We start from the raw sequence: 17938 nt of genomic DNA on the forward strand, positions 1-17938 counted from the left end.
GAGAACCTGGAGTCTATTCAGTGCAACTCTGGCAAAGAGTTTGCCGGTAGTGCTGAGTAGAGAGATACCACGGTAGTTGTTACAATCACTCCTGTCTCCCTTATTCTTGTACAGGGTTATGATGGTAGCATCCCTCATGTCCTGTGGGACAGCACCTTCACTCCAGCACAGACAGAGGAGCTTGTGAAGTTGGTCGAGGAGAGCAGGCTTTCCACACTTGAGGATTTCAGCTGCGATTCCGTCACTGCCAGGTGATTTACCGCATGCTAGGCTGTCAATCGCTTTGCTTAGCTCCTCAGTTGTTGGTTCCATGTCCAGTTCTTCCATTACGGGTTGATACTCAACATGGCAGAGGGCTGCATCGGAGACAGTGTTGTCGCTGGCGTAGAGTTTGGAGTAGTGTTCTACCCAGCGGTCGAGTTGTTTAGAGCGGTCAGTGAGGATTTCTCCCAGTGCCAATTTCAGCGGAGCAGTTGTGTGGTGTAATGGTCCAAGCGCCTTTTTGATGCCGTCGTACATGCCTTTGATGTTACCGGAGTCAGCGGCTGATTGGATGTTGCTGCAAAGCTGTAGCCAGTAGCTGTTAGCACAGCGACGGGAGGCATTCTGCAGTTTCTTCCTTGATGCCCTGAGAGCATGTAGGGTATTGTCACTCGACGTGCATTTGTAGTTGGTAAGGGCGATGCGCTTTTCTTCCAGTATCGGTGCCAATACAGATGCGTTGGCTTCGAACCAGTCATTGGACCTTCGCAATCTTTTGCCAAAAACCGTTAGGGCCGTGGTGTGGATGGTGTCTCGTAAGCCTTCCCAGTACTGCTGGGCAGAGCTGCACTGGGGTAGTTGGTGGAGGGATTCCTCTAAGGCACGGTTGAAGGAAGCAGTTTTAGTTGGATCGGCTGCTTTGCTGCAATCCACACGGGGGGGTCCTTTAGGTTTGGCTCTGTAGATAATTTTTGTCTGCAGTTTGACTTTACAGCAGATGAGGGAATGATCGGTGTCACAGTCTGCACTGTGAAAGGTACGGGTTTGGAGGACACTTCTGAGTTCAGAGCGCCGTGTTATGATCAAGTCCAACTGGTGACAGTGGCCAGATCTTGGGTGTCTCCAGGAGACTTTGTGCCGGGGTTTGGACTGAAAGTATGAGTTAGTGATGCAGAGATTGTGAAATGTGCAGAACTCAAGGAGACGCTGCCCATTCTCGTTCATTCTACCAATGCCATGGTAACCCAAGCAAGATGGCCAGGAGTTATGATCTGAGCCAACTCTTGCGTTAAAGTCACCAAGCAAGTAGAGCTGATCTTGTTTGGGGATGTTTCTCACAGTCGCCTCAAACTCATCATAGAATTTGTCCTTTATTTCGTGGGAGGAGCTAAGTGTTGGTGCATACACACTCACCAGGTGGACAGGTCCCATGGTGGTGTTAAGGCAGAGGGTTAAAATTCTCTCTGATCCACCTGTAGGTAGTACTATTGCTCCTAGTAGAGTGTTCTTGACTGCAAAGCCAACTCCGTATTCTCTGGTTTCACCCGGAGGCTTCCCCTGCCAGAAGAAGGTGTATTCTCTTTCTCTCAGTGAGCCTGATGAGAGGAGTCGGGTTTCCTGAAGGGTACAGATGTCTATTCGTCGCTTCAGGAGTTCGTTGTTAATGACTGCAGTCTTGCGGGCGTCGCTTATATCAAGCAGGTTGTCAGTTAGTCCGGGGGTCATGGTTCTGACGTTCCAGCATCCCAGACGTAGTGCTGGAGTCTTTGTTTTATTTGTTTTGCTTGGTGCAAGGTTTACAGCCCACTTGTCAGGAAGAGTCCCTTAGCTTCATGCACCCAATGAAGCAGGCAGGCTGTGGCGGAACAGCACCTAATTGGCTGGGGGCTGCCCAGCTTGAGGCGGGCGGTAGCTGTCCAGTAAGATGAAACATCTCTCCCACCGACGGAGGTAGCCCCTGGCGCCCATCCCTACGCCAAACGAGAAAGGGCTTATAACCGGTAACTGCTGACCTCCCGTGTTGTGCCTTCACTGCACAGTGAAGCTGGAGTTTCCTCTCCAGGGCACAAGAGGCCTGGGCAAGGTGTATGGAGATCCTGTGTTGCCCAAGCAACAGGGCCCCCCTCTCTGCCTTGCTGACGTTGTCCAAAGGAATGGAGAACCAATACATTTGGCGTCAGTTCGCCTGCAGGAGATGCCAGAACAGTGCTTCACACACTGAACTACCTAACGGAGTCCAGGCCGGGTTTTCTGTTAGGGTTTGCTCCCTTAGTCTTTTCCATTCCAGAAGATACCCACAAGGCAGTGGAAGGGGGTGGAGGGGTGGGGGGGGGCTCTATTTAACCCATAGATGGGGCAGTGGTTGGCGGACGCCAGGGCGTGTCCACACACCGGTGGGCCTGCACGCCTCGCCTCTGGGGCCCACTGCTGCTCCGAGATCCCCTACAGTTTAGCCTGCGTCCGCAAAGACGCAGTTGCCGTGCGTGGCCACGAGGAGGCACCACAGGGGTCTTGGTGGTGGAGAGGCTTTGTACCAGCAGGAGGAGGCTTACGCACTCGGCTCCTCTTTTCACCCACCCAGGGGCTAGCTGGCGGCGATAGCTGTAAGCAGAGAGTATCAAGCAGGGGTAGCATGCAGCATGCACTAACTACAAGCACTTTTGCCACAAATCTAACGCACTGACGCATCACACCCACCCTGTGCGCGAGCACTCACACACTATATATATATATATATATATATAAATATACACATATACATACACACATATATATATATATATATATATATATATATATATATATATATATATATATATATATATATATATATATATATATATATATATATATTTATATATATATATATATATATATTAGTGTTGTCCCGACACCAATATTTTGGTACCGGTACCAAAATGTATTTCGGTACTTTCACCTTCTACCGTCCTAGTCACGTCCGTTGTGTCCTTGGGCAAGACACTTCACCCTTGCTCCTGATGGCTGCTGGTTAGCGCCTTGCATGGCAGCTCCCGCCATCAGTGTGTGAATGAGTGTGTGAATGGGTGAATGTGGAAATACTGTCAAAGCGCTTTGAGTACCTTGAAGGTAGAAAAGCGCTATACAAGTATAACCCATTTATCATTTATCATTTACTTTTCTAAATAAAGGGGACCACAAAAAATGTCATTATTGGCTTTATTTTAACAAAAAATCTTATGGTACATCAAATATTTGTTTCTTATTGCAAGTTTGTCCTTAAATAAAATATTGAACATACAAGAAAACTTGTCTTTTAGTAGTAAGTAAACAAACAAAGACTCCTAATTAGCAGAGGTGTGGACTCGAGTCACATGACTTGGACTCGAGTCAGACTCGAGTCATGAATTTGATGACTTTAGACTCGACTTGACAAAATGTAAAGAGACTTGCAACTCGACTTAGACTTTAACATCAATGACTTGTGACTTCACTTGGACTTGAGCCTTTTGACTTGACATGACTTGCTACTTTCCCCAAAACCTAAAGCTTAAAAAGTTATTTGGGAGCGCTCCGTTGCTTTCATTTTGTACGTGTCTGTCCATCAGCGTGTGTGCTGCGTGTCAGTAAAACAGCCAATCAAATTAGATCTACATTGTTTTCATCACACAGCATTCAGCCAATCAAATTGCAGGACAACCAATGAACAAGAGTTGTCAAACAACGCGCCAGTGAGAAAGATTTATACCAAAGTTGGTTTCGTTCGGGTATAAAAACTACGACTTGGTCAACAAAAAACGAATTGCCGTATGCAAATCACGCAGTTCGAATATTACAGACGGAGACGCAACAACTTCCAACTTTGTTCGACATTTGAAGTTGCACAAAGAAGGGTAAGTTTTGAATGTAAGCTAACGTTTATTGGCTAAGTAACATGACTTTTATTTGCTGTGTAGTTAAATCAGTGAGGCTGTAAACTCACTGCTAACGTCATAACCATAGACATCTTATAAGTAGACGCAGCATCGAGCGCTACTGCCTACTGGCGCAGACGAGACGCGGGGCCGCCATCTTGGAGTGGTGATCCGCTCCACTCAGTGCAATTCATTTGGCAGGAGCAATGAACTGTCAGCGCATTTAATTCATTTTACCTCACTGAATACCACTCATTTTCACGCGCTTTTTTGTCATACGTGTAGCTATGATAACGGACACATGTTTTATTATTCATAGTTTGCTTAACAGTAATAGAATATTCTTATACACTATAAGTGACCAGACGTCCGAGATCAAAACTGGGAATATAAGCCCAGAGAAGGGGGAAAAAAACGGTCAGCTATTTTTAAGTTGAAGAAACAATATGATTACGTTATATATACATGCATATATCCTACATAAACAATGTATGAATACATTAGATATCTTATAGACCGTATCTCTGTTGCTGCAGCAGCAGAGAGTTTATTCTGTCTTGACACTTTGTATTGATATTTTGTATTACATTCTTCCCTTAAATGATAATGTTTACAGTGATTGTTATATATGTATTTTTTATGTATGTCGCTTTGGATAAAAGCGTCTGCCAAATACTTAAACATATATAAACACCTGAAACTCTTTATATCAGCTAAAACCACCAATCTCTTTCACTGGATTCAGAATAAAACCAAATGCTGTCTTACCCAACAATGTTAGTATTTGAATATTGTTACTTGAAGACTTATTCCTGGTTACAGTTATACTGTTAAGAAAGTATTGTCTTATATTTTTGCCTAAAATGAGAATGCATCATAATCAGTGGCGGCTGCTGAATTTTGTTTTAGGTGGGGCTGAAAGTTTGTAAACCAAACCCCTGTAGGGGGGTCATCCTCCCCCAGAAGATTTCTTTGTGATTTTCACATACAAATATTGAAGATCTTTGCTCCTTCTCAACTCTGTGGTAATGTTATTTTCATAAAATACAACCATTAGTACATTAATGTTAAATCTTACTTGTGAAAAGTAATCCCCCGATTCCTATTTTCAACAGTCATTTTCAGTCATTTCACTTTTCAGTCAACAGTCAACATTTGAGCAGGAAAACGCTGAACACCAGCCCGGCATCTTTGTTTTCTACCTGTCAACTGTCAGTTTAGGCTGCTCGCCGGCTCCTCATCACCACTTCAAGATGCAATTTGCTTGCGTCACAGCAACCAATACTGCGTCTACTTATAAGATGTCTATGGTTATAACATCATTTCAAACACAGCAATATGTTGCGTCCACTGCAGTTTGCTACCTTATTCATACTTTTTGTCAAGTGATTTTTTTAAGCAGGGTTGCATGAGGTACCTATACTTAACGTTACGTTAGTCAATGTATCACACACAGTAACGTAACGTTAGACGGCGGTCAGCAGCACCGCGTATTTTAGCCACCTACAAAAAGACAAACATAGTCAAATAAAGGTCAGTTAAAATGTATACTATATTAAGAATATGTGTACATATTGCATAAGGCCCTGACATCTAAAAAGTACAACTCTGTTCATTGTTATGTTCATGTATTTGTTATGTTTTTCATTTGTACGCACACATAAACACACATACAGTATGAGATGAGATCAATGAGATAAGGTAAGAACAGAATAGAAACTGCTGTGGAATTAGTTACAATGCAATATGCCATGGAAATACAATGTTAACACTTTTGTACAAATAAGTACAGCTACACTTGTTTTTGCAAATGTCTTTATTCTGTAAAGGAATGAGTTAAATGTTTAAAATTGTTTAAACTATTAAAATGACTGGTTAATAGTGCTATTATGAATTGCAATGTCAGTACTATTTTTTTTTCATGCTATTTCAAATGCACTTGTTTTAATAAATAAATACAGCGGTTTAAAAGCATACACAATCTGTGTAAAAATATTAGTCTGTGGTTAAAAGGACTTGAAAGGACTCGAAACTCAAAATGCAGGACTTGTGACTTGACTTGAGACTTTCCAGTCTTGACTTTGGACTTGACTCGGGACTTGCCTGTCTTGACTCGGGACTTGACTCGAGACTTGAGGGCAAAGACTTGAGACTTACTTGTGACTTGCAAAGCAATGACTTGGTCCCACCTCTGCTAATTAGTCTGCTGACATATGCAGTAACATATTGTGTCATTTATCATTCTATTATTTTGTCAACATTATTAAGGACAAATGGTAGAAAATGGATTATTAATCTACTTGTTCATTTACTGTTAATATCTGCTTACTTTCTCTTTTAACATGTTCTATCTACACTTCTGTTAAAATGTAATAATCACTTATTCTTCTGTTGTTTGATACTTTACATTAGTTTTGGATGATACCACAAATGTGGGTATCAATCTGATACCAAGTCGTTACAGGATCATACATTGGTCATGTTCAAAGTCCTCATGTGTCCAGGGACATATTTCCTGAGTTTATAAACATAAAATAACTTTTTTTTAAACTAAAGAAGATTTTGTGATGCTAAAAAATATTGATGTAATCATAGTAGTATCAACTAGATACGCTATTGTATTTGGTATCATTACAGTGGATGTTAGGTGTAGATCGACCAGTGGCGTTTGTTTATATTGTAGCATCCCGAAAGAGTTGGTGCTGCAGGGAATTGTGGGAATTTGTTCTGTAGTGTTTATGTAGTGTTGCGGTGCAAATATTCTTCCAAAATGTGTTTATTGTTGTTCAGTTTCACTATATGGCATATGTTTATGACAGTGTTGGTGTTGTTCATAAGCCACCCTTAGTGTGACATGTATGGCTGTTGAGTAAGTATGCGCTTCATTCACATGTGTGTGGTGTGTTCAAAGTTAGGTTGATTGTCTCAATGGTTAATTATCACACATGGTGAAATCTTGACTTGACTTTGGCAACTATTCGTCATTTTAACATATCCAATGTTACGAGTCCGGGTTGCTGCGGTGTGTAGTGAAGCATGTGTAGCAACCACACTTGAAATACTTGAAATAAATATGCTTTACTAGTTTCTATGGAGACAAGAACTAGAAAATTCGAACATGCTCGTCTGCCTGCATGACACGACATGACGACGGGTGGGGGAACGGTACTATACTTAATACCGGTATATCGTACAACCCAGTATTTCCTTCTGTTAAGTGCCTTGAACCGGAAGTACAAGCGCCGTTCTGTCCACTAGTCATGGCGTTTCTACTTGTATGGTTTCTTCATTCATCACTCCAAGCAATGTTTGTAAGTTTTACAATATAACTAAAACAATTCATACTTATTAAACGCCCCATGTGTGATGTCTGTAGGAGTGTTTCCATGCATATTTGTACGTGCTATCGTAAAGTAATCAAGCTATCATCTTTAGCATTAGCTAATATGCTAACACATTTACAAGTGTCTCTGTATTATTAACTTACAATGGCATTCTTTTTGTATTGTGTTAGTTCCACAAATTCTTCAGAAAATGTACTCAAGCATCATCGTGGGGTTATTGAGTTTGTTTAGCTGATTGGATTTTACTGCCGTGTTACAGAAATGGTTTCGAAACAATTAAGGTATGTAAATAAACATTAACAAAATCTTTTTGTGTATGTAACTAATTTCACAACGTATATATCTGCAGTTTATAGTCCGGTGCAGTTAATATATGGGAATTTATTTTTCTAGAATTTATTGGGTGCGGTTTATATATCAATGCGCTCTATAGTCCGTACTATTAATCGTTGGCACCATTTTTTCTTCCATTACAGTCTTGTATCAATTTAATTTTAAATGTGAAAATAATTAAACTGATACATCTTCTTTAAACTCCCAAGGCTGTGTGTGTGTTTGTGAGTGTGAGGCAGAAGCAGGACACTTTATTCACCTCTTGCTTAATATCCCATATTTCCCTTTTTGTCCAAAGACAAGAGCTTGCTTGCTGAATGGAAGTAAAAGTGAATACATGCGCTGGCCAGCGGACTAATTAGCTGAAAAGCTCCATTAGATGTAAAGCAACCAAATGGAGACGTGTACACAAGAGGCCAAAGCTGTTTTAACAACCAACAAGAAGTCGGCTTCTTTTAATACCATTGAATGGCTGTTTTTTTTTATATATCAAGGCCTTTTTTGTTTTCCTTTTTTTCCCTGTCACAGTCATCCACGCTTACACAGCTGTTTCAGACAGTCGCATGAAGCCAGCAGTAACCAAGACACTGTAGTCACATCACTTTCTACATTAATTATTTCATAATCTCCATTCCATTTTAGTGCAAATCTGTTTTAGGAGAGTCCTGATCCCCAATTGATTTGGGAATGAGATATCGGTCTGGTGTCAGCAAAAAAACAAGACTTTGCATCTAATACCTTCAATATAAGCGTTCCATTACAATCAGTCCTGCAGCGTATTAACTTATGCAAGCCAGTTAACATTTTAATATCCTTCAATAAGCACACAACGTTGGTCTTTTCTTGTACTTTAGTCAAGAAATTTACAAAAACTGAACACGGTAGGCTATAAGCTACCAGGAGCTAGCAGCTGCACAACAGCTAAGCACACAATTGCACACAAGCTAGACATACGTAATATATGTCTTTAATTGAACAGTATTGCAGTCTAAAACACAACATTTGTCAATATAAAAAAGCATCAAATAAATATTTTTACGTATGACTTACACATACAAAGCACGTTAGAAGATATCCAGTAGCAAACGTGTCTGCATCATTTAATTCATTAACTTCTTAACTTAATTAATTATTGTGACCACTATGTAATAATAATAATGGATTAGATTTATATAGCGCTTTTCTATCAACTAGATACTCAAAGCACTCACAGAGAAGTGAGAACCCATCATTCATTCACTCCACATTCGGTGGTGGTAAGCTACATTTGTAGCCACAGCTGCCCTGGGGTAGACTGATGGAAGCGTGGTAGCCAATTTGCGCCTACGGCCCCTCCGACCACCTATCATTGAGCGGCACTGGGGCAAGGGTGAAGTACTGGGGAGGCGGGGAGCGAACCTGGAACCCTCATGTTTCTGGCACTGCCACTCTTCTGGCACGGCCGCTCTACCCACCACGCCACGCCGTCCCCAAGGTGGTGCTAAAATCAACAATTACTACCCCACTTCAATTTAGAGACAGCATAAGTCCATTCCAGAGGGTTAATAACAAATAGGTTAGTGTTTACAACATACCATTGTTGTCTGAGTAATTTCAATGTATAATTTGGCCTCCATTACGAACCAATACTTCTATTATGTAAAATGTTTTCTCGAATGTATTGTCAAAGTATCAGCTCGTGACTTGAAAACGGTTCGTAATAAAGGCCAAATTATAGGATCGGGGTCGGAGACCATAAAATGTTGATCAGGATTGATTGATTGATTGAAACATTTATTAGTAGATTGCAAAGGAAGAGAATACATTATATGAAACAGTACAGTTTACACAGTACAATACATATTCCGTACATTTGACCACTAAATGGTAACACCCAAATAAGTTTTTCAACTTGTTTAAGTCGGGGTCCACGTTAATCAATTCATGGATGTCTCTAGAACAGTGGTTCTTAACCTGGGTTCGATTAAACCCTAGGGGTTCGGTGAGTCGGGCTCAGGGGTTCGGCGGAGGTCAAGACACACCCAACTCATTGTGTAAATAAAAACGTTTCCCTATCGACGTATTACGGATACGGCAAAAGCAGAAGTCACACTGATTTGCAGGTGTGTAATTTGTTGTGAGTTTATGCTCTGTGTTGGTTTGTTGTTTGAACAAGGTGATGTTCATGCACGGTTCATTTTGTGCACCAGTAATAAAACATGGTTACACTTTAGTATGGGGAACATATTCACCATTAATTAGTTGCTTATTAACATGCAAATTAGTAACATATTGGCTCTTAACCAGTCATTATTAAGTACTTATTAATGCCTTATTCGGCATGGCCTTATTATAACCCTAACCCTCTAACCCTGGCCTTAACCCTCTAACCCTAACCAAATAACTCTAAATTAAGTCTTTGTTACTTAGAATATGTTCCCCTAGTGTCCAAAAAACTCTAAATTAAGTCTTTGTTAATTATTCCCCATACTAAAGTGTTACCAAAAACATGTAACTTTGTCTTGAATTTGAAAAAAAACAACATTTTAGTTTTCACTAAAGAAGGGTTTGGTGAATGCGCATATGAAACTGGTGGGGTTCGGTACCTCCAACAAGGTTAAGAACCACTGCTCTAGAATTTATGGAATATGCAAAAAAGCCCCGAAATGTATCAAAAATGGTCCAGGCCTATCATCCTCTGTGAACCAGGAAGAGACTTTCTCACATTTAGATAACAACTTTCTTATGACAATATGTTACTCTGTATTTTAAGACGTGTAGCATACCTGCTTTCTTTTCTTCTTTTTTTTTTTTGGCATGATACTCAACTAGTACTCTTACGTTTCAGATAAGATGGAGCCAGAGCAGCCCGTGGAAGTCTTTCGGCCATAGCGAGCACCAGGAGCAGCAGCACAAAGTCCCTCAGGCCCACCACACCACGGCCCTATGGACAGCTCTCTCTTCCAGTGCCTTGACCCAGCGTCCGCCTCCAACTCCACACCAAACGGGAGCCTCCATCTGCCCTGTTGCGGCCCACGAAGCACTCAGCCCCTTCACGTCAAGCATCCGCCCGGCCCCTCGACCTACGACCTCCTCATCCACTGACATCACACGTACAGCAAAGATGAGTGGACAGTCTGCCTTAAAACATCCATTTCTACTGTGATTAATGAAGGCGTGGACTCTACTTCACCATGCTCGTGTACTGTTAAGCCAACATCCTCTCATGAATGATTGTCCATTTGTAGAGCCAGCGGTATTCCCATTCAGAGAGATGATTGTCATTTTAAGCACCCTTTTTTTTTCTACCCATGCACTTTTGATTTATTCCAGACGACTGGGCAATTAGACAGTTGCCAGTAATGGGGGTGTGACATAAAACATGCTTAAGAACATCATAAAACGAAGCCAACGTATTGGAAAAAGATTTAGTCATTTTTGGGGGAACCTTTTTGCACTGTTGTTGGACTTTAGATGGCACAGCAGCTGGTTAGCTTAGAATTAAACAAGCAAAATGATAATTCTAGATTCCTAACAATAGCCAGTGATCATACAAAGGCTGAATATTTAACCATCCATGCATTAATCTTTTTGTGCGGAGAGCAAGTTCACCATATTATGGTTACGTATAATAATTGAATACGTCTCAGAAGTAATGTATTGGAAGTGTGTTGGCCAAAATCTAGCTTTAATGTTGGAATTTAGACCATTCAAAAGTACTTTTAGTAAGCCTTGCAGGGAACATGTTAATGCTAATGAGCCGTGTTCGTCTACACCTGTCTCCAGGACATAGTAACTCGGGGTGTCCCGATCCAATGTTAATATCAAATATCGGTCCGATATCAGCAAAAAAACAATTATCGGATGATATCGGCTTAAATTTCAGACATAAACTCCGATACAATTAGTCCTGCAGCGTGTTTACTTGTGCATGTCTAAATGTCCTCTAATAGGCACAGCACACGTTTTTTGTTTTTTTTTGTGTGTGTGTTTTAGTCATTTACAAAAGACAAACATGTTAAGCCAGACCTGGGCAATTTAAGGCCCGGGGGCCACATGCAGCCCGTTAAACTTTTCAATCTGGCCCGCCGGTCATTCCCAAGTATTTTTTTTTAGATGTTTAAGATGTAAAGTGTAGCTGCCATTATGATGTGCAGTGATGTTTTCTAATGACCGGAAGTCTTCAACTATACTACGTCTTTCAATGGTTAGAATCTGCGCTTTTGGATGATATACTAGTTACTATGGTAATCTAATTAGTTACTATGGTCATCTAATTAGTTACTATGGTCATCTAATTAGTTACTATGGTCATCTAATTAGTTACTATGGTCATCTAATTAGTTACTATGGTCATCTAATTAGTTACTATGATAATCTAATTAGTTACTATGGTCATCTAATTAGTTACTATGGTCATCTAATTAGTTACTATGGTAATCTACATCACAGCAGCTCAGATGAGGCACCAAGCAGTGTGGGCGGGAAGCGTTTCCACAGACGCGGAAGGAGATTTTCACAACAATGTTCTAAAGCTAAGTGATATATCCGATATATCAGATTGTAGGTGGGTTTATTTTGTACCCTTCGCGTTCATATTTCACTGTTTGTTGCATTTTTGTCGCGTTTCACTCGATTGTAAAATATGTCGATCGAAAGGGGGTGTGACATTCATATTTTGTCAATATTCAGTGTTTTATCGTTCATAGAAAAATGTAAAATTCCATTACGTTTTTTAATGCGGTCTGTCATAACGTTTTTAGCATTCAATCAGACAGTATTGTGAGGTTTTATATTAGTGTTCCTAAAAATAGATATACCGGTCCCCAGACACATTTTTTTCTCTAAATGTGGCCCCCGAGTCAAAATAATTGCCCAGGCCTGTGTTAAGCCATAGGCTACTATAGAGCTAGCCGCTACACAGCAGCTATGCCCTCACAGGCTGGACATACTGAATAAGTGTCCTTCATTGTGTCAAACAGTCTAAAACAGCACATTGGTCAATATAAGCAAGTATCAAATAATCACAGTTGCATATTAGAAAGTATCCAGTCACAAATGTGTCCGCATCATTCAATTTGCTGGTTCAGGAGCTTCACATTATGAATTATTGTGGCCAACGGGTGTCGGCAAAAAACAATAACCACTCCACTTCAACTTAAAGACAGCCTAAGTCTGTCATAAGTAGGGATGGGTATTGACTTCTGCACTTTTATAGGCACAGACTGATTTCCGTCTGTACTACCGGGTATTGATTCATGCAAAATCAAATGGTGCCATATTACAATACCTTTGTTGCATGTAACGTTACATCCGCTTTCAGACTTAACATGTAAACAATCACTCAAGCAGCACAAAGGGCAGCCTCAACCAAACTCCCTCTAAATAATGTTGCAATTTCCAACACCAACAAAGCAAGTATGCTTGGTAGAAAATGCTCGAATGTAAAGTAAGGCTTCACTCTTTCAAAATGCAATAGCTTGATGCTAATTTACATTGGATTTGCCTTAGAGAGGCTACTATTAGCATTAGCAATTTTACATGGCGATTTCAACAGTTCCAAAATTGGTAAAGTAAACTACAACTAAGATATTGTTGCAATGAAACAGCTGGTGTGTAAGAAGCACAATACAGTATAAACACTTTGTAGGGTGCAACATAACACATGATGCACCCTTTTCCTGGAAAAAGTTATTTCCTAGTTAGACAATATACCATACATAACCTATACAGTACTGCTGTCTGAAGTCTTGGAAGTGTAACTGCATTGCAAGTGAGACTAAAATGTAATAATTAAATAAGATATAACAACTGGCCAGCACAGTTATCATAATTAGCTCATTTTTAAATGTTACATAAAAAAATAAAATTGGATTACGAAACAACTAACGCTTATTAACACGCACAAAAGTACTGAATTCCCAGGTATCGGGAATTGGTACCGTATCGGATAAATCGTTAACGATACCAATCTGTAGTCATAGTTAGTGTTTTTCATACCCGCCGTTGTTCTCTGAGTAATTTCACTTGATCAAGCCTTTTCTAACATTCCACTCTGCAAAATAATAAATTTATGTGCTATGATTCGTGCTATCAAGATCAATAATCAAGGCTCCAATATCGGACAATATTGAAAAATTTGTATCGAGACACCCCGAAAAGACACACCTAACTCTAAGCGACTCTTCTCTCAAAGGTTGAGCAAAAACATGTGAGGGAGATGATAGATTGTTTTGGTGCTCTTAAACAGGAACACCATTAAGAAGTTCATTTTGCACAATAGGGGACTTGTAACGCACAAACATGGGACTTTTCTCGGCCAACTTTCTTCTAGAATGCAAATAGGGAATAAAGTCCCAAATGATTTCAGATGAATGACATAGTATAGAATAATTAAGCTACACAAGGTGTAAGCATTCAGGTTTGGTAGTTAAAAATTCAGCAATTTTTCTCTTTTACTTTTAAACTTAGTGGCCTTTTATTTGAGCGAAACACCTTTTCCCTGCATTCCTTGTGTGACATGTTAGAAGAGATGTCCCATGCAGTCTCAATAACAGGCTGCTTTGCCTATGATTTTGCTTTTCTTTTGTTACAAGCAATTTATTTTTCTACTTCCAGAGCCTTTTTAAAGCATATTTAGAGGCTTTATTTTCTCCTCGATGGCCTCCAGGTATTTTCAGTCTTCGTTCGATATCAATGTCGCATTTTTTTTTTTTTTTTTCAAAATTGGACATGAATATTTCCTCTTTCATATAGCGTCCATTTATAACCACATGAGTGCAGCAGGGTTGATTTCCAAACTGGACCTCTGTGCGCTTGCTCCGCTCCCTTTTATATTAGCGATACTTCCATTCCATGTGTTTTTTGCACATTGATCCGGTTACCGGCGTGTTGATGTTTTAAAAAAAATAAATAAATAAGCATGCTTTTGGTTTTACCTTGAATGATGTACAGTATAGACGCCAAGCACAGCTACAAGGGTCCAATCATCAGTGTCCTGTATTTTTGTATCGTCATCTGAGAACTTGTGTGTGGAAAAAGTTGGATATGATATAGAATAACATGTATTGCCCAATCAAAGTTCTTTCAGTGTAGTATAACACTCATACGGCTGGTTTGTCACTGTTCGAATCCAGCCAGGTTGCACAGTGTTCACTTTATGTGCAGTTGTTTGTTGCCATCATGTGACATGTTGGGGAAAGTATTAACATGCAAAAAAAAATTATCCGTGTGCCTCTGTGCACCTGGAGAAAGATGTATCATGAACTAAATAAAATTTGCAACTTTAACACTCTTCACTGTTGCCAAAAGTGTCACGCTCAGTAGGTTCATGTTTATTCAAGAATATAAACTTTATTTAAATTAAGAGAGAGAAACATGGTAGGAGAGTGTCATCGTCATGTAACAAGAGTTTGTTGGGTGTTTCAGTCATGGCTGTTGTCATGGTAACCAGTCTCCATCTTCCCCATGCAGCACCGTGTCCAGGTTCTCCTTGTTCCGCAGACTGTTGAGGATCAGCTCCAGCGTCCTGACGACGGGCCGCATTGCTACGCCGCTGTGCCGCTTCCCGAAGCGACCGATTGGTCTCACGCCGCGGCCCACGTACCAGAAGGGGTCTATCTCCGGACCTGGACCACACATATGGTATGTTAAGCATCTGATCATTATTGTTCAACTTATTTAGCTAATTCCTTGCAGATTTCAAGTAGCTCATTATCGATATGTGGCAAAAAAAAATATTGCTTAGTCAGCTGGAGTAGGCTCCAACAACGCCCAAGACCCTGAGCTCGATACATTTTTTAGTTTTGGAATTAATGTACAGTTCAATTAGTTTAACACGTCCACGTCCTATCCTAGTTTATTGATAAAAAACCTTAAAGGAACATGCACAGAGAGCCAAAGTGCAGTCCAAGGGAGGTGAGGCATACACAACATTATGTAATATATATATATATATATATATATATATATATATATATATATATATATATATATATATATATATACACCGGTATCTATATATATAAAATACCAAAAAATACATCAAATAAATGCATAAAAATTGTCATTGAACAGCAAGAAAACTTGAAATAAGTCCACCCATTAACCATAACTTTAGGTGCATCAGCAGTAAGTAAAACAAATATTTTAATAAATTCACCATGTTTATTATTGTAGAACTGCCCTGTATCACATTGCAGTTTGCCTTCAATATTTGATATTATAATTGTATTCATATTAAAATGTTATTAAAAAAATTTATTAAATCTTAGTTGTTTACTTTTTTTTTAAATGCAATACTGACTTACTTTGAAAAATTACTGGACAATATGAAAATGTTTTAATTAGGAAAATGTTTGTATAATATTTAAAAAATATTTTAAATCAAGCTATATTTTATAATATTTTTTTTTTGCAGTACAATTTAAAGAAACGCTACAGAAACAAATCCTTTATTGTGTTTTTTTAATGCTTTTTTTGTTTTTTGTAAAGTGCCATCCATCCATTTCCTACCCCTTGTCCCTTTGGGGTTTGCTGGGGTGCTGGAGCCTATCCAAATTCAAGATTATTATATTTATGGTCAAAATGTTCTAGTTACTCTAAACATGAATCAAAAACAACATCATTATAAACAACAATGTTGTAAATAGTACTTGTATTGTTATACATGACAGTCAAATTACAGGGCAAAATGTATTTATGTATGTTTTACTACACAATAATAAGAGGATTCCTATTTGTGGTGAATGTAATTTTTCCAATGATTCTAACTTTAAGATATTGAGATTAATAAACATATTTTATGTTAGATGTTGAATAAACAACTAAACGTACTTCTGTTGTCGACATTGTGAACAATGTGGAAGTCGTGCTCCACTGTGGTGCTGTGTGCGCTGCTGAGGCTGCAGGAGGAGACGAGAAGCAGCAGGAGGAAGAGGAGGGGAGCCAAGGAAGCGGCCGGCCCGCCTTTTGCCTGGACATCAGCAGCCTCTCTCCTGGGGAACATGCTGAGGAGTAGCTCAAAGGCACTGCAAGGAGGCACCAAGATGCTCAGGTAAATCAGGTATACTGTACACTCATGTGGAACCGTTCACTAAACTTAATTAGATGTGTAATGTTGCACTGACCCAAAATACCATTTAGTATGTATTATGTAACATTTGCTAGTGTCTTATTTTTATTCAGGATCTAAAATTAATGAAACAACCTGATTTGCAAAAGTTCCCATGCGAAATTTAAATTTATATCAATTTGCATCAAATCTTCCTACCATGCATGTGTAGGGCCATAATAATAATAAACAACAATGCAAACAATGAATGTACTTCATTAAACACATTTCAGTTAATACCTATCAAAAATATAGCTAAAAATAAGAATAGGATCATATTAAATAATTTTACAAATTAATGTTCCATAAATATATACTCTTTAAATAGACCCTTGCTGGAGAAAATATAAACTCAGTGCAAAATAAAAAATCACAATATATTTTCCAAAAAATAAATGTGTAATATTATTAGGATAATACTTAAAAAATATTTAGAATTTAAATATATTTTATAATCTACTTTTTTATACAGTATAATTAAAACAATGCTAAACAGGTGCCAATGAAAAGACTATCTAGTTATAAAATGTTTTTTTATTGCTACATTAATAAATAAACTTGTTCATGGAAATGTGAAAAAACCTAAATCAAATAAAAGCAAACTACACAAGTCAGAATAATTAATCATGATATGGCATGAAAAAATGTAAAATGAATGAATAAAATGGTCTAATATCATTCAAAAAATGCTACACAAACTACTGCCTGTGAAAAAATAATCCGGCTAAAAAAAATCATGCTGCCCTAATTACAAAACGAAACATTTTAATTTCAACAATAATTATTCAAACCAAATAAAGTTATACAAATCAGAACCATTTTATACAGTATAATTAAAAGAAAACTGCTACACAAACAAACCAGTGTCTGTGAATAAATAATGTAGCTAACAAAAGCCTCATGCTGCATTAATTATATAAAAAAAATACAAAACATTTTTTTCAGATTATAAAAAAAATCTACATCAAATAAAACTAAATTACACAATGCAGAATAATTGATCAATATGTTGCATGAAAAATAAAATACATTACAAAAGCAATCCACCAAATAAAATATAAAATAAAATATTGGGAATGAAAAGTGTAACAATGATAGTAATAGTTAATAATTGATAATGATAATGTTGGTTATTGATAGTTGATAATACAATAATAATACGCAAATATGATTAAAAAAATGAGTCCAAAAACTTACCCTGAACTTTGGTTAGAGGCTGAGGTCAGCTGGCCGAGGTTCGTAGTTGTTATCGCTGAGCAGGTGTGCTGCACCTTATATATATCTGTGATGCTCAT

At 38.7% G+C, this 17938-nt stretch overlaps 2 protein-coding genes across 6 annotated transcripts in view; one reads left to right on the forward strand and one right to left on the reverse strand.

The window, feature by feature from the left end:
* Positions 1-14827, forward strand: part of myripb (myosin VIIA and Rab interacting protein b) — a 360347-nt gene extending 345520 nt beyond the window's left edge. For all 5 annotated transcript variants that reach the window (XM_062021122.1, XM_062021123.1, XM_062021124.1 and 2 more), the window contains one exon: positions 10380-14827. In XM_062021122.1, the coding sequence (XP_061877106.1) occupies positions 10380-10423 (44 nt within the window). In that variant the 3' untranslated portion in view covers positions 10424-14827. The remainder of the gene's footprint in view (positions 1-10379) is intronic.
* A 110-nt stretch (positions 14828-14937) lies between these two features.
* On the reverse strand, positions 14938-17938 carry prlh2 (prolactin releasing hormone 2). The gene is made up of 3 exons (XM_062021874.1): positions 17841-17938; positions 16367-16560; positions 14938-15159 (listed from the first exon to the last, which is right to left on the reverse strand). Exons 1-3 carry the CDS (start codon positions 17936-17938, stop codon positions 14972-14974), a joined length of 480 nt encoding a protein of 159 aa, XP_061877858.1. The 3' UTR covers positions 14938-14971.

The sequence above is a fragment of the Entelurus aequoreus genome, linkage group LG15 (assembly GCF_033978785.1).
Source record: "Entelurus aequoreus isolate RoL-2023_Sb linkage group LG15, RoL_Eaeq_v1.1, whole genome shotgun sequence".
In the NCBI taxonomy this organism is placed as follows: Eukaryota; Metazoa; Chordata; class Actinopteri; order Syngnathiformes; family Syngnathidae; genus Entelurus; species Entelurus aequoreus.

Bases quoted from the DNA above. Each gene is read 5' to 3' on its own strand.
- prlh2 (XM_062021874.1), bottom strand. From the start codon at position 17,938: ATGAGCATCACAGATATATATAAGGTGCAGCACACCTGCTCAGCGATA. The intron at 16,561-17,840 runs GTAAGTTTTTGG...GCCTCCTTGCAG, and splicing joins GCCTCTAACCAAAGTTCAGG to TGCCTTTGAGCTACTCCTCA. The intron at 15,160-16,366 runs GTACGTTTAGTT...TGTGTGGTCCAG, and splicing joins TCACAATGTCGACAACAGAA to GTCCGGAGATAGACCCCTTC.